The following is a 25186-nucleotide window of genomic DNA, read 5'->3' on the forward strand; positions in this document are numbered from 1 at the left end:
GTGCGCTGTGAGCGGAAGTAGAAAGTGACAGGCTGACTGGGCTTTAGGTTTGGTAAGCCTAGCTGCTCATCCGTGTCTCCAAAGCAGAAACACAGAACTCAGCTTGCAATGATGCTTTGGTTTCAGGGTTCAATTCCCGATGCCATTAAATCGGCTAAACAACGGAGTTTGGTCTTTGTCGTTGTCATCACAGGTAACAGTGGAAAACATGCGAAAACTCTACATGGTGCTAGCCAGTTAGCGTTGGAAGCCATTGTAGCCATTAGCTAATTAGCATAGTCAGTGTGGTATGAAAGAAGTCGTCATATGTATTTGATGAATACCCATCGACAGCAAGAATACAGAAGTCTAGTAACGTATCTATGGTGTACACGGTGTGTCGGTGTAACGTCCTGTGCAACAGCACCTGCTGTCCTCACAGCTGAACCGGGCTGACGTAACGCTAGCGTTAGTTGTTTGCATTCCGCAGGCCAGTCCGAGGAGTTCATAAATGACGGACCGTCCGTCCACTTCCAGAACAGTAGCCGAGTACACTCGTGTGGCCAGCCGCGGCGCCTTCGTCGTTACATCACAGTATGACAGGGCACTCTGGAGCAAAAGGAGCTCCACATAGTCAGCATGGTTCACGATATGCCGCATATATCTCTGTGTTTTGTAATTAATCAGAAAGCGAAATGTAAAAAGAAACACATTTATGGAAAGGCCTACGATCATATGTATAATAAATAACGAATTATAAAGAACTAGACCCATGGCATGGTCTCCTTTAAACAGCTCTCTACAATAAGTCTCAGCATCACACTGGACCAGGTATAAACAGCCTGTGTTAGTAGTATACAACAGTTTATTGATTTTAATGTGACTTTTGATCTGAACAGATGTTGTCAAGCACAAAGCTGACACAAAGTGAAAAGCAGCTTCTGTTTTCTGTGGGGTAAAAAAAGGTTTTGTGTCTCCGTCCTGGCACAGTTGTGTTTCTGTAATACATCAGTGCATCACAGAAACACTGAGAACAGAAGAGAGAAAAGTGGATCCCAGATTACGCAGAGGGACGTTACTGTAAGAGTTGGAAAAGATGAGACTTGCACTCTTCTGCAGTTCCATCTGTGAAGCTGGACCCATAGTTTTGACCACATGTCTCATCAGTTTTCTGTCACTCTGTCCTTAGGAGAAGATGAACAGTCAGCACAGCTGATGTCCAGCTGGGAGGATGACAGGGTCTCAGAGGCAGCCCAGAAATGTTGCGTGGCCATCAAAGTGGAGGCCAAGAGGTAAAGAGTCATTTTAGTTGAAAGTAAACTGCTAAATGATGAACCAGGATTTAAAGTTACCTGTGTGGAATTAACTGTACATAAAATCAACAATAGATTGAGGTGTACTAGCAAAACTTGCTGTGGCGACTTTAAAATCATATGACAGGGTGCTTCATGGATGTTTGTAGATATGATCTGTTACACATCATTTTGTTTCAGCTTCTCAATATTGAATCAGTTGAACATGACCTAAGTCTGTGTGTACCCTGTCTCCTACTCACCGTGTCGGCCAATCTGAATGAAACTCTGCATAAACATTGTCATAGGTACGGCGATTATGAATATTGATTGACATCGCATGTCACAGCATGATTTATTGACATAAAAAAGTTATTGTATTTGGCGATTAGACCCCGATGATCCATCATAGCAGGATGAATCACAGCAGTGATGGGATTTGAGACAGGACGCCCTGGAGTCTAGACTCTGGTGGCGATGAAGATGAAGACTGAGGCTTGGATGGAGCTATGACTGAGGTGTCTGAGGTGGAGATGGGGAGGAGGTTGGTTGCATGGACGAGAGTCTTTTTAAACCAGAGGCTAATTGGCTCAAAGAAGGTGGACAGGAAGATGATTGGACTAGAGTAATGATGCAAGTATTGAGCTTGACAGTGTGAGAAAGTAGAAGAACAGAAAACCAGACCTTATTAAACTTATGCATAAACTTATTGTTTTTAAAAAGATGTGTTATAAAGTCTTCTGTTACCTGTTCGTAGCTTAACAGTCACCAAAAATTGTATGTGCTGTGGAATTTTGTGTGAGTCACCACTAAATGGAGAATGAAGAATTTAGAAAAGTATTGATCATTGTGGGTTTTTGCCTTTTGATGTAGATCTCGATCACTCTGTCAGTCTAACAAGCATTTGATGTAATACCTCTAAACAGATGTTAATGTACATGGAGTTAAACCATGAAATGTTTCAATTTTTTCTTCTTTCCCCACAGTGACACGTGTGCACAGTTCTCCCAGATTTGTATCCTTCTGTTGTGCGAGGTTTGAACTTATTAACTAAACTTATTACTGACTTGTCTTTGGGAACTGGGTGTCTTGCCGGAGCCTCACAGTAAGAAAGTTCTGACTTGATCTGATTTTAGAGCTTTCTGTGAGCACGTTTTGCTTGTGTGGCTTTTCTCCAGGCTGCTGTGGCTTATCCTCACAGTTCAACAAAGGAGTTTTTAGAATTGTTGCTCAAGACAACTTAAAAACTTTACACAGAAGTCTGCCTTCATAGAAGCAAAATCCAAGGAAATGAAGGCAGGCTTGAGATGCTTGCAAAGTACTGTAAATTGAGACAACAGATGCTGATGTTAGCCCATATTTCTTAGCTTGAAACTGAGGTCACAGTACATGTTGCCTCTGTTTAGATATTTTTCTTAACTTTTAACTCTTAGCATTGTTATATTTATACTATTATTTCTAAGTTCTCGTCTCTTTTTAATTTCTCAGCCTCTGCTGATGATAATGTTGGGCACCTAGTAAACTCTTTTAATGAACATTGCCTTGCCATTATGATCAGGTTGCTCCTTACAAATATATAAAGTAATTGCTTTAATTTTACCTAATAGGCTGAAGGCTTTGGCTGGTGTTTCTGTCTCAGCACTTGACTGATTTCCCCCCTGTTTATCTGGAAGGACGTTCTCCTTTAGGGCAGCTTCTCCTCCTACACTGCTTGTTTGACCTGCGGTGTCTCTCAGGGTTCCATCCTGGGTCTGTTGTTATTCTCCTTTTACATGCTTGCTTTAGCCGGTATCATTCAATCTTTCTCTGGTGTTTTGTTTTTTACCATTTTTAAGCCAATGACATTCGATTGTAAGTAGAGCAGGGCGATATGATCAAAAATATTTATCACGATATACATTTGAAAATTTGCGATAACGATATAACTGACGATATAATTGACACTAGACAAAATACTTTACAACTCCACAACTTTATTAGTGCAAAAAACCCCATTAATGTATTTTCACTTAAACAAGCAGCTGTTTTTTAAGTGCATTAAAGTTATATAAAAATGTAACAGTGCAAATGCAAATTACTTGCTGACAGTTTAACCAAAAGGCATTTCCAGTGGAAATTGGCCGACATATCCTCAGCATAACCATGTATAATATCCACAAAACTTAAAAAGAGCTTATACACACACAAGATGTTGAAGCACATTACGTATCACTCCGCGAGGCTCCTGCCTACGATAGCCTTAATGCTCCGACAATCCATCAAGCGGTGCGGGTTCGTAGCTTAGCAAAGTCGTACTGAAACATTTGAGAGATTTTCGAGCGCCGTGTACATAAACTCGTTTCGAGGTCAGTAAACACAACCAGAGTTCATACATAAGGCACACGGGATTATAAGAGGCACTGTCGACTTTCAGAAAAATCAAAGGATTGATTTTAAGTGTGCCGTATTTTCCAAGCAACACGGTAATAACGACGGCCCGCTAGCATGCGCTACCAAAAATAGTGCTTTGTTGTGTATCTGAGGGACGAAAGCTAAACCACTTCCACACCACTGAAGCTGCAGCATTTTTACAAACCAGTTCTGGTTCATCCGTTTCATTTAACGATCTGCTTTCGCTCTTCTCATTCTGCGTCGCCGCCATGTGCGTATGTAAATATAGGCACTGCGCATGCGCGTTTTACCCATATTTTATCGCGATATTTCATTTTCCTATCGTTGCCCAAAATTACACCGGTATTACCGTGAACGGTATGATATGGCCCAGCCCTAATTGTAAGTGTCTTTTAAGCCTCACCAGCTGGATTGGCTGTCCACCCTAGTTGACTGTTAATCCCGCATTAGTGACCGGCTCACCGATAATTCCCTCATTTTAAACTCCAACAAGACTGAAGCCGTGATTATAACTCCTCCTCAGATACACTCAAGAATCAGTCAGACAATTGAAGTGTTAATGACGTGTGTGATATGAACTGAGATGGTAAGGTTTAAAGCCTTCAAAGAAAATAATGAGAGTAATGATGAGAACCTGCTACCAAGATCCATCTGCTTGTAACTAATGACAGGAATAAGTAACGTCGGGCTTGAATGAATGAGCACATTTTTTTTGCAGTTCTTAATGTCAGTTATCGTATTGTCATTTTTAGAAGGAAATGCAGTAAAGATTGTGCACATTCATGCTACCCTCACAAAGTCTCGTAGGTCAGCAGGCGTACTCAAATGTTTGGTGTTGTTTTGGTGTATTGTGTTTATTGGCAACCCTTTCTGCTCTGTATGCCTGTGGACTAGAATCCACTAGAAACCCTTTTAATGTAAATGATGTGTGCTATTTAAAGACTCAGTCAGTTCACATCACTCATGTGAGTTGCTTGAAACTTGGGCCTTAACAAAACCACCCTTAAGATCCAGTGGTGTGCGTACCATCGAGCTTCTTCATTGGAGAGAACGGGATTCCTTTGGAGGTCATCGCTGGAAGTGTGTCTGCTGAAGAACTGATAAAGAGAATCAACAGAGTTGATCAGGTACTGATGCAATGTGTGAATTATGTACAGTTACTTTTACAGCTACGGGCAACCCTACTGTTAATTTTTTTTTTTTTAAATAACTGTTCCTGGAGTCGTGATTCTATTTTGCAGCTCAGCAATGTGATGTTTGTGTGTGTCTGTGTGCACATGACAAATTCTTTTAAATGAAGATGGCAGCAGAAATCAACCATACTTTGTCAGTACTTGGTATCCCGTTGGTAGAGAGATTGTGCCAGAGACCCTTTAAAGACTCACACTCTGGCCTTTGTAATGAGGTGACAGGTCATTTTTGTTTGCACAGTCATGCTGCACACTGTATCAGTGCAACATTATATTGATGTTAGTTAAAACTTGCTGCTTTTGCAGTGGAATTGAGGTTCTTTTATCTGCTCATGACGTTAAAGTTCCATATGTTGTGAGGTTGAGCACGTATGATTTTATAGCCCTTCCAGTAGTGAGTTTCATAATATACAGTGCTCATCAAATGTATTAGACCACCACCCAATGTTACACATGAATTATACTTCTGTGTCAGATCTACGTCGTAATTTACACCACAAGGAGAGCCCCACCAAACGCAGCAGCCTTGTACATAACCTGGTGTGTACCTCCTGAGAAATGTAACTACACGTAGCGTTGACAGATAGCACAACGACTTGGAAGGTTGTGCTGTAAGGATACCAGTTACTATGTAAGCTGGGACATGAATTTCCTGAAGAATGCCACAGCTGCTCTAAATTATCAGTATTGGTAATAACCAAATACATGTAATGTTTCTTGGTTAACACGAGATATTTAATTCAAATTATTTTTTTGTGTTATGATTTTTCTCCCTGCTTTCTGGTAGATGCACACTCAGGAGAGTGGAAGTGGGACAGTGTCATCAGAGGCAGATGATCCTGTAGCGACCAGCTCAGCCACAGAACCTGCCTCAGCTTCAGCAGTGCCTCTATCATCTACAGAAACCACAGAGCCTGTAGCAGAAGCAGCAGGAGGTGATTGAGCCTGCGCCACATACTTAAAAAAACAAAAAAAACAAAACAAAAACATGTCAGAAAAAAAAGTCCACCCTAGATTTGGGGATCATGTGTGATCGCTGTTCAGATAGCAATACCTGCTGTTAATGAAGCTATACAGCAAACAATCGTTGTTAACTGAAGATCTGAAACGGTCACTTGTTCAGACCACTAGCTGTGGAGATTTTGATCCATTTCCATTTTTTGATGGATCAGGAATTTAACGAGGTTGTGTGGATGTAGGGAAAAGATTATGCTCAGACTGTGTTCATGCTGACAAGGTCTTAACTCTGTGCTTTTCTTCTGCGTCCCTGTTCTACATAGTGTCTCCCTCAAGTCCAGAGAATGCATCTTTAGATCATCCGACTCAGGGTGAAGAAAACTTGGATGCTAAGGTGGAACGGTGGGTACACAAATGCATGTCAGGCTGAGTGTGATCTAAACAGAGGATGTTCTTTGTGTTAAATTGCAAAAAATGGCAACTTTTACAGCAGAATAACAATCAAGTCTAATGTTTCACTGCAGTATTAATAAAAATGTGAGAGTAGCTTTGTGAAGCTGTGCTTTGATCTTTGTGTTTGTAAGCTTAACGTCTGAGACGCTGCTTTTTTGACCCCTCAGCTATAAAAGGCTGATATTGCCAAAACCCTACTGGGCGGGTGGGCAACGTGGACAGTTTGGAAATACGATAACTCGTGAACAAGGCAACATGTGATTTTTTTTTTTTTTTTTTTTTTTTTTTTATTAAATTGATAGCAAAGGTGGAGCTACTAAAAATCTCTGATGAGTTTGCCTTCCAGTGACCTTAACCTCAAAGTCAGGTCGACTTTTCTGTAAATGTTCACATTTTCATCATAGATGGGTCTATTGGGAGGCCCAGGGGTAGCACTGGTGGCTGCCAGTATTCTCCAGGGTTCTAAGACACAAGCTTAGAACCCTGGAGAAATATTGGCAGCGTATTAAGGTGTGGCGTGATGGATGTCAACCAAACCTTCTGTGCCATAGCTCGATTAAAACATTACACGTAACCAGCAAAGAACAACAAAGACTCAGACTGCCAAGTTTAATCATAATTAATTTTGGCATTTCGGGACTGGGTTACGATTGACATGAGACTGGAAAGATAAAATACCAGCTCGATGTGTGATTGGATCATTTTCTTACTTTGTCAGATTGACCAAGAAGCTGGAGGAGAGACGAGAGCAAAGAAAGAAAGGAGAAGAAGAGGTAAGACATTTTGAACACTGAAAACTGTTTAACCAGAAAGAGCACAGTGTTTGTAGGCCCTGGTTTTTTGCAATGATGCTTACATAAAGTGAAAAGTGTAATATCAGAGAAACATAACAAATCCGATGCCTGGCCATAGCATAGCCCATTTATCTTTGTTTACGCTAAGGGAACAGTCAGACCACACTTGAAGGATTTTCACCATGTGATCCACTGGGGCATCTACAACAGCAATGTGTTGTTTCAACAGATATGAGTTAATTACTTTTGAGCTGAGGTCACACGAGGGCAAAGTGGGCTCTTCTGTGAAGGTGGCGTGGTGTTTTGATGCGCTCTGTTTATTCGTAAACTCTGCTTTGCATTCAACCAGAACTTCTTACACCAGAGATAAGCTCATGAACATAAGGGCTGCAACCCATTAAGACTTATTTCTATCATTCATCACCTCAACTGCCAACATTTGGACCGTTCTTATTCACAACGTGAGACACCGTAGGAGAGGAAAGCCAGACAGTGTGCTCGTGTGTCTCTTTCCTCTCCAGTGTGTCCTCACCAGTGTTGGTCAAGTTACTTGAAAAAAGTAATCAGTAACTAATTACTGATTACTTCCCCCAAAAAGTAATCCCATTACTTTACTGATTACTTATTTTCAAAAGTAATTAATTACTTAGTTACTTTTTTAAAACACGATTTACAACCTGAATAGGTGATAAAGTGATAGATCTTTCAGCCCAATTCTACTTTTTCTACATAATCCATCATACAAAATGTAATCCAATGGAAAAGTCCCTTTTTAAAACTTGTTTTATTAGTTTTAATCTTTTAACTTTATGCATCAAGCAAAAATTTAATTACATGCAACATTCTCTGACTGGAAGAAATTTGTTTAATATTTAAACCTATTTTCTGCACATTCCAGCACATAAAATAAAATATTTTTTTTGTGTGTTTACACTCACTAGATGCAAGTAAAACACAGCAGAAAATAAATAAAATCAAAGACTAGCGGTCCTTTTGCTCTATTTTCACCTGTAAAGCAGGAGTAGGGAAGGCGGAGGTTTACCCTGGTGCAGGTGTGCCGCAGCGGGCAGTGGAAGAATCCGCGAGTTTCTCTGTGAATTTCCCATTACGTCGTAGCGCACTCGGTGCTTGCTTGGAAGTTTAGGGTTTTTTTCGCTGTAAAAAGAAGTTTTCTTCCCACGCGCAATGGACGCTAATGTTTTTGCCACGTTTTATGTAATCAAACTCAAAGTAAGATCAGTACTTCCACACTTTAAACGCTGCACGCTCATACTCTCTCCCGCACTTGATATATGATCCATTGTTGATCTGCACACAGCTGTTGTCACGAACCTCGCACTCACTTACGTCACTGTCATGAGACAGTCTCGCCAAAAAATCACGGTTTTAGTAGCGCAGTAACGCAGCGTTCCTACGGGAAAGTAACGGTAATCTTATTACCGTTTTTGCAATAGTAATCCCTTACTTTACTTGTTACTTGAAAAAAAGTAATCGGATTACAGTAACGCGTTACTGCCCATCTCTGGTCCTCACAATAAAACAGATGAACTCCAGCGATTGAGAGGGAAAAACAGAGACCCCTCTTCATCGGCTGTTTTGTGGAAATGTAGCTGTGCGGATCAATATTGGGCTCTGCGATGCAGCTGGCAGGATTCCACTTCTTCAGAGCAGATTGGCACACGGAGATCTGCAGCAAGACAAAAGCTGGAGGAATCTGTGTTTATATAGGCAGTGGTTGGTTTAACCATGTGACTGTTATTTAATAACATCGCTATCCTTACCTAGAAACTTGTTTCATCCACTGCAAACCTTTTTCCCCGTTTTGAGTATACTTCAATTATTTTGCTCAGCGTGATTATTCTTCCAAAGGCCAGCGTACAGGAGGCCCAGTGTGTGGAGTGAACAAACCCAGAATCCTCAGGTATTGTTCTTGGTGATTTTAACAAAGCAAACCTCAGACAGGAACTCCCCAAATACAGACAAGTTATTAAATGTCTGACCAGAGAAGACAACATTTTGTTACGTCATAGTAAACAATGCCTACAGCTGTATACCATCATGCACCAGGGTGAGTTATAATGATAAGTCCTGGTTCCCAGCTAAGGAGGCCAAAGCAAGAAAAGAGGAAGTGTTTCAGAGTTGAGACAGCGACTGTTTCAAGTCATCAAAGTAAAGGTTTAGCAAGGCAGTATGAGAGGCTAAACAGACAGAAGAAAATACAGTGGCCGTCAGCTTATGACTCTCCTTCTGTCTGGAAAGGGCTCGAGAAGTTAACCAATTACAAACCTAATGCCACCCAGTCCACCAACAGATCACCAACAACCTGAACAGCTTTTTCTGTCACTGACAAACAGTGAAAGAGTTACCTGCCCACCCCCCGACTCCAATACAGGAAATGGATTACTTATTACTAGGGGCAAGAATCTGGCGATGTGATATATATCACAGTACAGGGGAGACGATACGATATATTGTGATACTAAAAACCAGACTATATTTGTGATATTTTAAGACTGAATTTAATTGTAGGAACTAACAGTAAACAGTCCAAACTGTTAAATGCTTAACATCTCAACCAAAATAAATTTCACTAGAGGAAACAAAAACACTTGCTCTTTAAGTTCAAAAGAAATGGAGAAATTAACATCTTTATCAAAGTCATTTCAAATAAATAAAAAAGGCAGTCACTGTAGTGTTACGTTCCCCTAAAAGGGTCCAGGCGATGAGAGAAAGTAACAAAAAAAGGAGACAGAGAAGCAAAATGGTTAAATTAAAGAGTTTTATTAAAGGTTCTATTAATAACTCAACTAACAGAGACTGACAAGCCGCTATCACCATTTAAAGAAACAAAACAAAACTGAAGCGTCGGTCAGTAAACTGAAAAGTAAGTCAGAAAAGGGTTAGTAACTAAGCCAAGCCACCAAGCAGGACCAAACAACCAGCTGCAGCCACTCACATGGCACTCTGGCACCGGAGCTCACCTTTCTCTTGGCTGAAATACTTTTACTTGCTGATGGAAGGCAGCTGTACAAAAGAAAAAGGTGGCACCTAAGGCAGGAGAGCTGGTAGGACCACACAGGCAACTTCAGGAGGAGGCCCCGATAGGGCCGTAACAGTAGCAACACAAACACAACTACTTTCATCAAATATCAACTCTTTTGAATAACATGAAAAAATATGTGAACAAGGTAACATTGAGGTCTTTCTTATTAAGTACTTTGATTTTAAAATACTAACCCAAAAAATGCTCTCAGCAACATCAAAACAAAGCACTTTTATGTTACTTTAAGATACACGAATATAAACTGCCTGAAAAATTAACCAAGTAAATACTGACAAACAATATGTGCTATTACAATAAAGTACAGCCCTGCAATGTCCATCAGTAGAACACTTTTTGTGCAACCTGAAAAAGGAAATTTACTCGTCTTCCAATGTAAATAAGTGCCTATGAGACGGATGAGACCAAAATATCAAACTCAAACCTGACATTTTACATGTTCTAACTGATGCTCACGAGCGTTTGGTACCACAGTGTGTTCAAACACTGCAGACAGAGGGGGCTGTAAGTGACCCGGAAAAGTTTGAACACCTGTAGGAATTAGTAACACAAGCTTTCAAAGCTCGATCAACCCCCATTGGTGCAGAACAGCTTTAAACTGTGTTTAATCCTTGTTTTTATAGACAGCGGCACTTTTCATATCATGGGTATTGTCAGTAGTGCTTTGTTTTCATTTGGTGACTAATTTGTTTTGTAGTGTTCCTCTTAAACATGTTGTTACAGCTCTGACCTGTTAGTAGTGTGTTGGATGATGTCTTTTTAGAATATGAGCCACTCCACGCTTAACCTACCTGTGTTTTGTCTCTGATTCAGAATGAAATCAGAAAGGAAATGGAGAGACGGAAAGTGGGGAAAGACATGCAGGACTTCAAGAGGAAACAAGAAGAGGAGAAAACCAAGCGACTCTTAGAGGAAAGGAATAGAGAGAAGGCAGAGGAGAAGGCTGCCAGGGAACGGGTCAAACAGCAAATTGCTATGGTAACCTTATCTGCTCTGTTTGGAAGGAATACCAAAAACAATCATGTCCCCCTCAGAGAAATCTGTCCTTTGTGTTTTACATCATCAGACCTTTAGATAGTTGTTAAGTTATATATTAACTTATGCTCTATTTAGCATGTGTTGAGCTACTGTTGCGAAATCAGTTTTACCCCGGTTCTTTTATTCGTCGAGGCATCCAGAGACGGCACCGGAACTCAGTAGTTATTTCACAAAACCTTTATTCATCTTTATTCATCTTCATTTAAGCATGCATCTTCTAGAAGGGAAGCCTTGCCAGGCCGGTGCCCCCCTGCAAAATCTTCCCCCCTTTGTCTGTGAAACACAGTTTTGTAGGGGCGACCCTATCATAAAACCCCCACGGTGGGCTGTCTGTGTGTCTATGTGCACGAGCACATGAATGCCTACATGTGCGCGTTCCCGCATGTCTATGTGAGTGCTTGTGAGTGAGTGTGCGTGTGGATGTGTGTGCGTGACAGTTAAAACACTGTGGGTGTAGGTGACTCCCTAGAGGTCATAAAACCCATCTCCCTTCCAGACCACAGTTATCCAGTTATAAATGTTGAGACCCCCACCCAAACATTCTCTGGGGAATTTCCACTCAGCATTAACTCCTCTCTGTTTTACTTTCACAGTTCAACTGGGGAGGGTCTCCTATACTATACTCCTAAGTTCATGACACAGTCAGGCCTTTATTACATTGAGGGCAGTGTCAGTGTCTCTACAATAATTCTAGATTCTATGTTTACACATTTCTAAACTCTAAATCAGCTAAACATTTCTACACTACTTGCAGTATATATCTGTTTATCCCATTGTGGTCCCAGCTGTAATGGAGCGAGAGGTCAGTACACACTTGTACAGGCTGGAAGTCTGTGGAAGGGCTAACACAGAAAGTCCTGAAACACCCCTGCTGTGTCAGCTCTGTGACAGGAAAGAAAATGGATGGATGTGTTTTCATTTTGTTTTGGGTGAAACTTGAAAGAAAGGCATCAGAGCTCAAATGTGACATATTTAAAGTCTTTATACAGTATTTTCAACATGTTGACTACACACAAAGCACACTTGTAGGAATCCTAGTCTCTTCAGTTATAACAGTTTGTGTCACTGCTGAAAAAAATGTATCAGTAAGTTGAGCGTGAAGACTTCGGTGGATGTAAGGCACATTTTAATGGATCGTTTACATGACCCCATTGTTCACCCCTACAGAATTTTTTTCAAATTCATTCAAAACTTTTTCAGCTGTCTTGTTTACAGACAGAATGACACAAGCGTAGATGCAACCAAAAACATAACCTGGTAGAGGTGATTAAGTGTAGTCATGTGTTAGATTACTGGATTACAGACATCTTAACAGATTTTCTAACGTCTGTTTGAATTCCCATGCTAAGGACAGTTGTAGAGTTTACTGTGAAAGACCAAAGGTTTTGACAGTAAATTTTATTTCAGTTGTTGTAAACATCTTATAATCTGATATTTGAAATTTGCCCCACTCACATCCTGGGTGTAAAGGCGTCTGGGAAAGGATCTAAAAACTGGATTATAGATGGCAGACAGTTGGTGTCGTAAGCCCCGCCCTCCGTTCAAAGATGGTCGTTCACAGTGGACATAGATGGCTTCTTTCACTCCTCTTTCCATCTTCTCTGTCCAAAATGTGAACACTGGCATCCTCGAAAGAGTGACCTTTGTCCTTTAGATGCAGATGGACCGCCAGGTCCATGACCCTCTTGGGACGCTCCCATAGGGCTTAAAATCTGGGACTCTCCACCAGTTGCTCTTAGAACCAAAGAAGCTTCTCGAATGTGAGGTGAATCGTCTTCAAGGAAACTTAAAGAAATTCCAGACGCTTTTCTTTCCAAGCTTCTTAGACTACGATGACCTGGATCACTGAGGACATTCACAGACATTCTGTTTTGCGTTCTTCACTTTCTACCCCTCAGCTGTAAAAACCTGGTGGGGTGTTGTTGTCACCCTGCTGAGTGAGCAATGTAGACACCCAAGTTTTTAGATGCAGTAAGTCGAGAATGATGCGATCTAGGAACTTCAAATGAATACAATAGGTACATCTACTAAAAATCTTGGACGAGTTTGAATTTTGACCTCAACATCAGAGTAAGTTTTCCAAAGATCTTGTGAATTTGATAACTTGAGAACAAGGTTACATAGGATTTTGAAATTAATACCATAGGTGTGTGTACTAGGGGCTGAGGGGTAGGACTGGTGACTGCCTGTATTTTTGTACTATTGGTTTTATTTAATTGGTGGCTGTAACAGAGTGATTTCCCAGTTTGGAGAGAAAATAGCATTTTTATTTTATCCTGTTTTTTATTTATTGCAAAAAGTAATTGTTACTACAGTATTGCATTACTTTGGAATGTGTTGTGCCCAACTCTGGCTGTATCTGCTTCCTGTCTTTGTGTTTTGCAGGACCGAGCTGACAGAGCAGCGCGCTACACCAAAACACGAGAGGACGAAAAGGCTGCTAAGCTGGCGCTGCTGCAGGCCAGGCAGGCAGAAGAGGAGGCCAGGAAGGAGGCATTAGTTAGGGAGAGGAGGTGAGTGGACCATTTAAATTTAAGAAGTAATGTACAGCAATCACATGCATTATTGAGTCAACTGATAGGTGAAGCGAACAATCTCTTCACATTTAGAGTCCGACTGATTTTTAAGACTGATGTAGATATTTGGTCAGTTAAAATTTGATATGTGAGCCAATATTTTTCCTTTCAAACTAATAAAACCTAAATATCTCCTCAACATTTGTTGTGTAGTTACATATGAGTCCTTAATAAGATGACAATGGTATTTAAAAATACGTTTCTTTTATTGTCACAAGTTACTTGACTGACTGTGCTTGGATCAGCTGCTTTTTGCGATTGTGGCGTTCAAAACCAACATGGAAGTTGCAAAGTGCCCTCTGGTTGACAAACTATACAGTATAATATGGTTGAAGGGTGTTTATCCAGTCCTTTTTTTACTTTAATTTTCTCATACCAATATATTTTCAAATAGCCAATATTGGCCTTGAGCTCTAATCACAATCTGAATGAGCATCCACAAAACCCACACAGAACCCAAAAGATCCACTGCCAGTTTGAGAATTGCAGGTTAAGTTAGGGCACTGAGAGGAGATCCAGCATTATATGGTAAATTGACTTCTTATATAGCACTTTTTCTGCTCTACCTGAGCACTCAAAGCGCCTTGTTCACCCATTCAAATAAGCACTTTTTTTCTATACTTTTCTGTGTAAGTGTTCTCTAACAGTCACACACATTCATAGTGGTTTATACTCTAATGGATGCATCAGAGAGCAACTTGGGATTAGGCATGCAGACTGGAGTACCAGCCTTCTGATTGGTGGATGACCTGCTCATCTTCCTGAGCGACAGCCACCCCACATTTACATTTGATTTCCTGTTTGTTTCAAACTGGACTTATGACAAAAGGGACCCGAGGCATCATCATCGATTTTGGTAAGTTTAATGTGTAATTTGTTATCTGTTCAGTAATGAGTCTCAGCTAGCTAGCGCACAGTCAGCTATCAGAGGAAAGCCAGGGTAGATAATGCATGCACAAAAATGAAGTTCCTTACCCCAACTAAGGAAATCACTCTGTTGTGCTTAAATGTTAATTAAATGTCAGTGCTGTTGTTTAGCTATTAGCTTTGCTGGTCATACTGTAGTTGACTGAAGGATGTGAAGATCTGCAGCAGGTGTTGAAACTGTTGACATGAGAAACTGAGAAGTTATTAAGCTTGCCCCAGTCAGTAACCATTACTGTGCGTTTATTGTAAGTGATAGCAAGCGGAACTTGCTATTAAATGTAATTATGAATTTGCTACTAATGACAGGGAAAACACAGTATTAACCAAAGATAAATTACTGAGAAATCTGAACACTTTCCCACAGTATTTTGGGCTGAATTCACACACTGTTGGTGATATTAATTGAAATATGGATTAAATACTGAAAACACAGCTGATAACCATAAAATAAAAGAAACAGGGTTTAACTAAAGCTGTCTATGTGTGGCTGAGCTGTTACAGCTCAGTTTGTAATTCACATTAAAACTAGTTAGAGCCTGGTAAACTCAATCTGTGACTACTGGCGTTACATCAAGGCCTTATCACATCTAAAACTATATACAAAATTAAACTTTAACAAAGCAAATTGACCTCTCCTTTCATTTCATAGAGCACTATCATAAAGCTCCTCATCCGTTTGCATTGATCATTTACATTACTTACCGCAGTGAGGCTATTTTCACCACAAGCTGCGCTTGTTTCGCACTTATAGGAGATTGATGCTGTCTCCGTTTTACAGGTGTTTCTGTCTCCCATTTATAATAACTTGAGATAGGCAAGCTGAGAAGCCAGCAGCTATTTTCTCATGGTTTACACATTGTGGATACATTTTTGGCCTTTGACAGTAAACTGATCAGAGACTTTTGCTGGTCTGAGATCATTTCTGTGGAAAGCTGTGTTCTGTGGAAGCACAGCAAGCATTACCGTGTAACCAAGTTCAGTAATTTGTCATTGTATTAGATCAGAGTATAAGAGATTGTGTCTTGGGGATCTCCTCCTAATTCTGGACCAGGGCATCACTGAGCTCCTGGACAGGGCATCACTGAGCTCCTGGACAGTCAGGTGCAACCTGGCAGTGTCAGCAAAGCATCATTTCCCAGAGCTCTTCAATTAGATTTAAATCAAGCGAGCTTGGTGGCCACTCAATGGCATCAATTCCTTAATTCTTCAGGAACTGCCTGTATACTCTCACCACACGAGGCACCAGGAGGAACCCAGGACCCACTGTAGCAGTGCAGGGGTCTGACGATGGGTCTAAGAATTTCATTCTGGTACCTAATGGCAGTCAGGGTGCCATTGTGTAGGCTGCATGATTTAGGATGTTAGTGAGGCACTTTGAACTCTTCTTAGCAGAGTTCGAACCACATATGAGGAGGTAGAGAAATCATTTCAGAGAGCCAAGTGAGCTGGAGTATTGTTCAGCTGTGTGTCTGAGGTAAAACTGTATTTATTTTATTATTTTTATATCATTGCATATTCAGTACAATTGCGCAATTTGAGCCATGAGTGCAATTGTTGCCAAATGCAGTGATCTGATTGTCGGATCCGTTTATTCGGATCCCAAAATATTTTTACCCTTGAAATATTCACATGAATTTTACACATCCGGTGTGAAAGGGTCTTTACTCTGCTCAAAAAAAGTTAATCGGTACAGTGCTTAATCAGTCTTTTAAAAGGACAAAATTTTGAGAAATTTTTCAGCACCACATTTTAATATTTTTATTACAAAAATGTAGATACATACTGAACACATCAAATATATGAAGCAAGATATATGGAATTATGTATTAAAGAAGAAATTGATTTTAAAAAAAAAGTCTGATATTTTAGATTCCTGAAAGTAACCACCCTTTACTTTCCAAAAGTTGATTCTGTTCATCTGGACGTTTTCAGTGGGAGAAACGTTTCGTCACTCATCCAAGTGACTTCTTCAGTCTCAGATGACTGCAGGTTTCCAACTTTATAAACAGAACATTACCACAATGACTGAAACTAGCACCACTTAATGAACAACGGGCTGTGAGGTCAGTTCCTTCATCATAAATATGCAAATTGTCATGACCATTGATTAACAACTACTGATCACAGACCACTGATCAATGGCCATGAGTACCATTCACAGAGAGTTGGGGAATGGCTGCAATCACAGCATTGTAAGATGGTTAAAGATGTACCCTTAGGCCCCCTAATTGATTCAGAGAGGGTATTTCCCTTTTCATGTAAATGGCTCCTTGACTCCCCGCACAAACCAGTATTCTCTCCTGTCCAGGATGTGTACTTCCTCATCGTTGAAAGAGTGTCCACTGGCCTGAGCTGGGACTGAAGAAGTGACTTGGATGAGTGACCAAACGTTTCTCCCCCTGAAAACACTACGTCCCGAAGAACAGAATCAACCTTTTGTGACCAAGCTGTGTAAGGGCTATTTGACAAAAAAGAAGAGTGATGGAGTGCTGTGCCATACAGCCTGGCCTCCACAGTGACGTAAACCCAATCGAGATGGTTTTTTGATGAGGCGGACTGCACAGTGTAGGCAAGAAGGCCAACAAGTGCTTAGCATCGAGCAGGGATAGCTCAGTAGGTAGAGTGGTCGCCCCATGATTGGAAGGTCGTGGGTTCTAATGCACTGAATGCAAGGCTACCCTGAGGCATCCTTGTGCAAGGTTTTGTCTCTACACATTGCTCCCCCTGGCGCTGGACTGGTAGCTGCCCACTGCTTTGCTGAGTGAATGGGTTAATGTAGAGGAGGGGTTTGAAATTAAAAATCTCTGGGAACTCCTTCAAGACTGTTGGAAAACCATTTCAGGTAACTACTTTATAAAGCTCATTGAGAGAATGCCAAGAGTGTGCAAAGCAGAGGGTGGCTGTTTGAAGAGTCTAAAATATAAAACGTTTTGAGGTATTTCTTACTTTTTTTGTTTACTACTGTGTCCATTCATAGTTTTAATGTCTTCAGTGAGAATCTACAATGTAAATAGTCACGAAAATAAAGAAAAATGGATAAATGAGAAAGTATGTCCAAACTTCTGACTGGTAGTGCATGTTGTCAACTTCTAGGGCAGCAGATTAATATAATTGTGTTAATATCTCTGTATGTTTTGCTCTGTTTTTTTTTATTTTTTTTTAATGTTGACAATGCTTGACTGGCCTGATCTTTGCTCAAAATAGGTAAAATAGTCTGCATTAGTAAAAATCTAAGAGCTGAGAAAATCAGGACCTGTTTCAGGACAGGGATGGACTTTATTTCAGCTTTGAGGGACAAACTGAACAGTTAACTATTTGTGATCATTGTTTTCTCTTTGTGATTTCAGGAGCTGCCCTCCGATTTAGAGCCCAGCAGCACACAGAGACGACATGGGCAAATCATTCTACGTGTCTAGTTCTTATACTGAACACACTTGTTTTTATATTGTAAATAAATCTAATTACCAAATACATCAAATGTATGTATATATTAAAATTAAGTGATACCTTAAATATAAGTCATGACAAAAGCACGTTATGAGCTGTCAGTAGAAACTGTAGTTTCACCAACAAAATAAAAGAGAAAAAATTCAATAGGGATTAAATATGTTAATATGATCATTATATATCCACACGTACTCTGCTTCTCCTACTTTTGTATTTTAGGAGTATAAACTGTGATTTGGTGTTTAACAAAAAAAAATCCACTGTTACAAGCCGAAAAGTTGCTAATCTAAATGGGCTTGTGTCTGATACAAGTATGTTTTGAGAAAAATTAAAGCTGCAGAATAGCTGACACATAAATGTTAAAATAATGATGAAAGCTCTTTTCTTATAGCCTTCTGTAGGAAATTAGTTGAAAAGGAAATTTTCCACTAATAAGTGTGATGGCTGAAACCCAGTGGTGTTTCCCACTTGAGTTGTCATTCTTTTAATATTTTATCTAATTCTTTTCTGTTGATGCCGCTTTCTCCTGTAAAATGCACCGTGAAACAGCACAAATGTCATGCAGTAGTGTGCAGTGAAACAAAATCTAAAATATCCACTGATTCTTTAGATGACTTGGTTTGGAAATCTTTGACTTGGCTAAGTTTGGCCACAATGAAAGCGAGGATGATCACCCTCTTCATGTAAAACAGAGTTTGGTGCTCATGACATTTGTATCCTGTTGGGACTAAATGATGTGAATTTGAAACTGTAAACATTACCTGATTGTGTTAGGAATAATTGCTGCTTTTTAATCACTGTGAGGGAGGGAGAGTGTACTTTATGTGTCTGAAAATGTGAGGAGTAGTTAGATAACAACTCACGCATTTCAGTTTGTGTAAATGTGAAGGTCTCGCCTCGTCACACCACCGCCACCGCTGAAAGCCTTCTATAAGTGATGTCACCAATGGATGGATGTTGCACGTATTACACAACAAAAGTGAATGAGACACGAGGCAATTACAGAAGATTTAAAAAAAATGTTAAGACTGAATCCAAAAAACTAATGTGAAAGTGGAGAAATTATGTGTTTTTGTTTTTAGTGCAACTATAAATTAGTATGAAAATGTATCAAGTTGAGTTTACTTTAGGTAACCACGTGGAGTTTCCACAGCTTGCATTATTTCAATAGATAAACTACTATTATAGCAATTTGCTAACTTGAATTGTTAAAAGTCAATATAATGCATATCGAAAACATGACTAATTTATACGTGTACAATACAAAGTTCCCAGGCTGTGGCCCTAAAAAGTGGTTTCCCCTTCAGCAGGACTAACCTTTGCTTGACTGTAGCTTCCAGCAGTTCTGTGAACAGTCTGATGTGCATGTGTATATGCATATGCTGCTCAAATTTTATCCTCTCCTCGCTCTTCTTCAGTACCATAGCAAGGATCCAGTTCCGCCTCCCAGACGGCTCCTCCTTCACCAACCAGTTCCCCTCACAGAGTAGACTGCAGGAGGCTCGAAACTTCGCTGCTCAGGTCTGTCTTGATTCTTGAATTTCACATCCTCTCTGCTCTTGTTGAGCAGTCCAGATATCCTAATATATAGATATTGGGATCAGGTTATCTTTGTCACAATTGGCTCAAAGGATATGACAACTGGGAGACCACACACAGGCTTTTAAAGGCTGTAAGATATATTAATGAAATAAAGTAAAGAAACTCAAACACAGTTTAAATGTTACAAAGGCCATAACAGAACATAACCAAGGGAGCATAATGAGCCACAGACGGGGAGAGACAGAGGTTCAGTCAAAGTGGCTTTATAATGCACCATGACTGGATTTCTCTGGTGTGCTGCATCTGTAATTGGGTCAGCTCCTGAGACTTAAAACATGCGGTTGAACTACTAAAAGCAGAAGACAAATCAATAGGTCTGGCAGGACACCTCTCTCTTTCCAAGTGTTTAAGGAGCAAGTTAAGATATGTAGCATCTTCCACTCCTCTGTGGGGCTTGTAAGCAAACCGTAGAGGATCCAACATAAAGTCTCTTGCCTGGATGACTGTGGGACAATTACAGCATCCTCCCAGACACTAAGGAGATGTTGTCATTTTAAGGACTGATTAAAGATGTTGTGAAACACTGGACTCGGCTCCTTCGCACACTGTTTAAGGAGCTGTCCACTTATATTGTCTGGTCCACGGCACTTTTTACCTGAATGTGAAGAAATTTCTCACAACTGTTATAAAAGCAGTTTAGAGCATTGACAAATTCTGTGTGAATTAATACCCTCTAAAATATCCTGAGCACTGGTCTTTGCATCCTGGATTCCTACAGTGTTTTTTTTTTTTTCTTTTCTTTTGCAATACCAAGCCAAGTCCAGGTTATTGCAGACATTTTATTTTCGAAGAGGAAAAAAAAAGTCTTTGTTCACAGCCAGCTGGATTTCTCCTCCTCAAATTTCTGCGGATCGATGAAAGGCTTGTCGGCTTGTTTAGCCTTTAGGATTTCTCCTTTCAGCTCTTTGGTAGCTGTCTGCAGCTCTGATGCCTCATTCTTTAAATTGTGGACAAAACTGCCCAGATTGCTTGAAGACATCCCATTCAGTGCATTGGAAACAGCCCCACAGGCAGAGCACTGCTTCCTCATTCCAGTTCTTAATGTACATGATTTGGACTTTTTCCCTCCTGACAACAGTTTTATAGCTAGGCAGATGTACACAGTTATGATGTGTCGATCCCAGAGGTGGGAATCTGAGGGATTTAAGAAAGACATGCTGATAAAGGTTAATGTTTTTGGGTGTTTTTTAAGACATACATGATTATAATCATCCAAAATAAAAATTCGGGGCACCAGGGATAGTGTTTGCACAGTGTTAACAACTAGAGACAGAGGCAGGCCTTCTGGTGAATGTACACTGTGGTACTAAATGTATCGCTTTCAGCTGTAGTGTGTAATGTATGTGTGGTTGCGCTGCATTTTTGCTAATTCAAGCATCAGGATGATTTTCTGCTTGCTGATTTTTGTAGCCTGTGTGTTAAACAAAGCTCTTCATTATTCAGAGTATGTTAAAGCATGTCACCCAGCACTGTATCACTTCATGCTAAGTCACTGTAAAATGTTTGTCCTGGTGTCCTCAGGAAGTTGGCAACCGCTATGGAAACTTTTCCCTCGCAACCATGTTCCCTCGGCGCGAGTTCACCAGTGAAGACCTAAACAAGACTCTGCTAGAACTGGACCTGGCTCCAAGTGCTTCTGTTGTTCTTTTGCCAGTGAGTAGTCTACTTTTTAGTAGTTAGTTACTAAGTTACTCAGAGAGTTTCATATTCAGCCCAGGCCTTGGCCTTAACAGGTTTCCTTGGCAACAATTGAAGTTTCACCTCAGCGGGTTTAGCAGAACGTGGAAATCCCTGCGAAACCTAAAAAAAAAAAGTTTCTTTCTACAAACCTTGACTAAATTAAAAACTGCAGATTTCTTTTATGGTTGGCAAACATTTACGATACTCAAATGTCTTGAGTCACTTGTCATTGCTTTTCTGAAGGAATGTACTGTATTACCTTGTAACTTTTTACCCCTCAGCCATAAAAGGCTTGTATTGTCATCCTGGATGGACACAAACTTGGACGTCCAAGTTTGTGAATGTGATAACTAAGAACAAAGTGATTTAGTAGTTTCGAATTGATACTATAGGTGAAAAATCTCAGATAAGTTTAAATCTCAGGCCAAGGTTAGAGCTCAAATTTTCTGCAAGTCTTGTAAATGTCATAACTTGAGAACAATGGGACCATTGCCAGTATTTTTAAAGTGGTCTTGAACAGTAGTTCTCCAGGCTTAAGAAATTACTTTCAAGTCAAGTCATCTTTATTTATATAGCACATTTAAAAGACATCAAGTGTCGGCCAAAGTGCTGAACAGAGGGATAATATAATAAAATAATTAAAATAGAAAGAAAACATTTTAAAAAAATAATTGTAAGACATGTAAGAGTATATAGCATATAATGTACATGCATATATGCACATACATATACAAAACTGTACACATTCACACACAAGCACACATATGTGAACATAACGTGTATATACACATACAACACCATCCAATAAGATAAGAGACCAAATAGACAGAATCAAAAAGATATCAAAGTCCCGTTTTTTCAGGGTTTGCTGTGGTGGTATTTTTATGTTAAGTATTCTATTATACGGGGGGCTTTCCAGTACAGTGAGTGGATCTGGGCAGGTAAGCTGACCCTGAACCACTCTCGCCTCAAGGCACTTTATGTTGCAAGGTAGACCCTAAATAATACGCACAGAGAAAAAGCAAACAATCATGACCCCCTATGAGCAAGCACTTTGGCATCAGTGGGAAGGAAAAACTCGCTTCTAACAGAAAATAACCTCCAGCAGAACCAGGCTCAGGGAGGGGCGGGGCCATCTGCTGTGACGGTTGGGATGAGAGAAGAAAGACAGGATAAAGACATGCTGGTGAAGAGAAACGCAGATTAACATGTAGAGGGAGCCATGAAATTCTCTGAAATTTTCTTTGACTTATGCACAAACTCAGTTTAACATAGAAAAGTGTGGACACACACACACACACACACACACACACACACACACACACACACACACACACACACACACACACACACACACACACACGTGTGCATGTTTGAAAAGGTGAATCCTTTTTAAATGCGCCTCCTGTGACAGTGTATGAACTCTTCTTCTCAGCAATCAGGCAGGCCTGCAAACACAGTGGTCCAGTCCTCTGGTGGTGGCATTTGGGCAGTTCTGGGTACACTCCTCTACCCTCTGCTGGCTGTATGGAGATTTCTCAGTTCCTTTGTGTTTGCAACACCACCCCCCTCTGCAGCATCTGTCCAGCCCAGGGGTCCCGCTCAACAGTCCAGCTCTTACAACAGCTCATCAGCCTCAAACAAGGCAAAGAGGTGAGGGCCATTTTGCAGTCTCCACACATGTAGAAGCACACATCATTAATGCGCATATAATGCGACTTTAATGAGGTTCTTCTTAGGGCTAACATTGAATCCCTGATTTTCTGTATTTTTTTCTTGCAGAAATTCACATTAAAGGCCTTTACACCTGTGTGTAACATTTGTGCAGATATTTCCTATTTTTAAAAATATTTTTTGTACTTAATTGTTCTTAACGCAGTCTTTCATATCCAGCGCTTAGTGTCATTAGACATATTTGCAGCATTTCTTTTTTTGACCCAAGCTTTTTTCCACAGTATTTCTGATCTGACCAATCAGACCACTGTATTTGACAACAAGTGTGCAGGTAGCACAAAACATGCGCTGCTACTGAATATACAAATAGTTTTAAGTCAGACACACAGTTACATGCTGCTCCGGGTCACTCAGCTTCGTGAAATTACTTCTCTGCCTCCTCAGATGTGCACTGAAATATGTACAAAAGCTTCCATGATGTTCCTGCTGAAGCCTCCTGTTGGGAATCGGATGACCCAGAATCTCAGTTTTTTCTTTTCTTGTCTAAAAACATCAAGACCAACTCATTATCGCTTGATGTCGACTTCCTTTTTCTTTCTTCATTTTCAAGTTTGGATCGGGAAAATTCTAAATGTTGTTGTTTTTTCACAACGTGTGATGGCCTTAATATAATGACATTTTTAGAAATCAGATGTATTGTTTCTTTTTCTTGATTTGGAGAGTTTATGTTCTGAATGTGGTAACTGGCTTACTGTCCTGTTATTTTCCATTTCAGGGGAAATCTCTCCAAACACACGTTGGAGAACCGTCCCAAGGAATTCAAGAAAGATGGTAAAGTCTGTAGGCTCAGGACTCAGGAGGACAGTGAGGATGACAACAACACTTGGAATGGAAACTCCACCCAGCAGATGTAGTACATTCAGTAACAGCAGCTTCTCCTTCCTCTCACTCTGTTGCTGTGAATTAGTTCAGTCTGACCAGTTCCAGATTTCTGCTGCACGTAGACCTGATCTATTTTTCGTTTTCTCTTACTGTGTTCCAGCCCTATGCTCTGCAACATGGGTAGCTCGGTTATAATAATCCACAGAGCCTCCTTTGGGCTTAATCTCAGTGCTTTGTGTTAATTTTGACATGATTCTGACACTTAATTAGGCTCCGATTTTAGCAGGTTGAAACCCCTGCGACCATAAAAGACTACACCAGCACCACCTCTTTCACTTACAGCTCCTATGTGATTACTGTTAAGTACATGAGACTGTTAAACCAAACTGACTTTGTGGAGAAAATGACAGAAAAGAGTTGACCTACAGGTCTTGTAATCTGAGTCCAGCTTTATGTTTTGGAGTCACTGCGTTTTGAAAAGCGCGCACTGGTATGTCTGCTGCTGCAGTCAGAGTTCTACCAAGTGAGACGCAGCACACCTTCACAGGACTGTTGGGATTAGTTGGCAGTGGGTGACTGTTGTAGTTCTTCTAATTCAACATTAAAAATCAAAGCAGCTTGGTTTTGTTTTGTTTTGGGGTTTTTTTTTTTTAATAAAATCACTTAAACTGTGTCTGACTGCTTTAGTGATGTCATCTGAATTCAGACAAACTGGTTCAACAGACTCACTGTACTGTGGTTGCTTTTAAAACTGGAAGCGACCTGGTGACCAGAGACCACAGAATGAATATTTGCCTGTACGTAGTTTAGCATTTGTCGGCAATTTACCCAATTTAAGTGGATAAATTTTGGGACCCTTGCAAACTTAACTTTGCAGGAGCTGCAGTCTTTGAAGCTGACTTCTTGTGCCCCTCTTTGTTTAAAATTCAGTCATTTTCAAGTTTCACTCTTCCATTCACATTAAAATATGAAGAAGGGCATGAGAGAGTTAAAAAGTCAGCTTAATATGTATATAAAAACATATCAGAGAGGGGAAACAAATTGGCCCAGCCACTGCTACAGATATGCGGACGACACCTGGGTCAAAATCAAAACTCAAGAAGTATCCTTCACTGCAAACATAAACGCTGTGGATAAAAACAAAGTTCACCAGGGAAGACATAAAGAATAACTGTTTGCCAATCCTGGACTGTGCCGTGCACATTGAAGGGAATGGAAACCTCAACATTAAAGTTTACTAGAA

The 25186-nt window shown here is 40.3% G+C and overlaps 1 protein-coding gene across 1 annotated transcript; it reads left to right on the forward strand.

Annotated features, from left to right (window-relative positions):
• On the forward strand, positions 1-24611 carry ubxn4 (UBX domain protein 4). Its single transcript, XM_085384019.1, has 13 exons — positions 1-193; positions 1169-1271; positions 2258-2286; positions 4671-4789; positions 5640-5787; positions 6133-6211; positions 6981-7035; positions 10931-11095; positions 13541-13668; positions 19524-19626; positions 21229-21360; positions 22823-23040; positions 23837-24611. Exons 1-13 carry the CDS (start codon positions 109-111, stop codon positions 23973-23975), a joined length of 1503 nt encoding a protein of 500 aa, XP_085240145.1. The 5' UTR covers positions 1-108; the 3' UTR covers positions 23976-24611.
• Positions 24612-25186: the final 575 nt, after the last annotated feature.

The sequence above is a fragment of the Rhamphochromis longiceps genome, linkage group LG16, assembly GCF_057381845.1.
Source record: "Rhamphochromis longiceps isolate RC_006_pf linkage group LG16, R_longiceps_female_GT1.1, whole genome shotgun sequence".
In the NCBI taxonomy this organism is placed as follows: domain Eukaryota; kingdom Metazoa; phylum Chordata; class Actinopteri; order Cichliformes; family Cichlidae; genus Rhamphochromis; species Rhamphochromis longiceps.

What these genes read in the sequence shown, in the direction of transcription:
- ubxn4 (XM_085384019.1), top strand. Translation starts at nt 109, where the DNA reads ATGATGCTTTGGTTTCAGGGTTCAATTCCCGATGCCATTAAATCGGCT. An exon ending in CTTTGTCGTTGTCATCACAG is followed by an intron (nt 194 to 1,168) that starts GTAACAGTGGAA and finishes CTCTGTCCTTAG; the next exon opens with GAGAAGATGAACAGTCAGCA. An exon ending in CTTCTGTTGTTCTTTTGCCA is followed by an intron (nt 21,361 to 22,822) that starts GTGAGTAGTCTA and finishes TCTTCTTCTCAG; the next exon opens with CAATCAGGCAGGCCTGCAAA.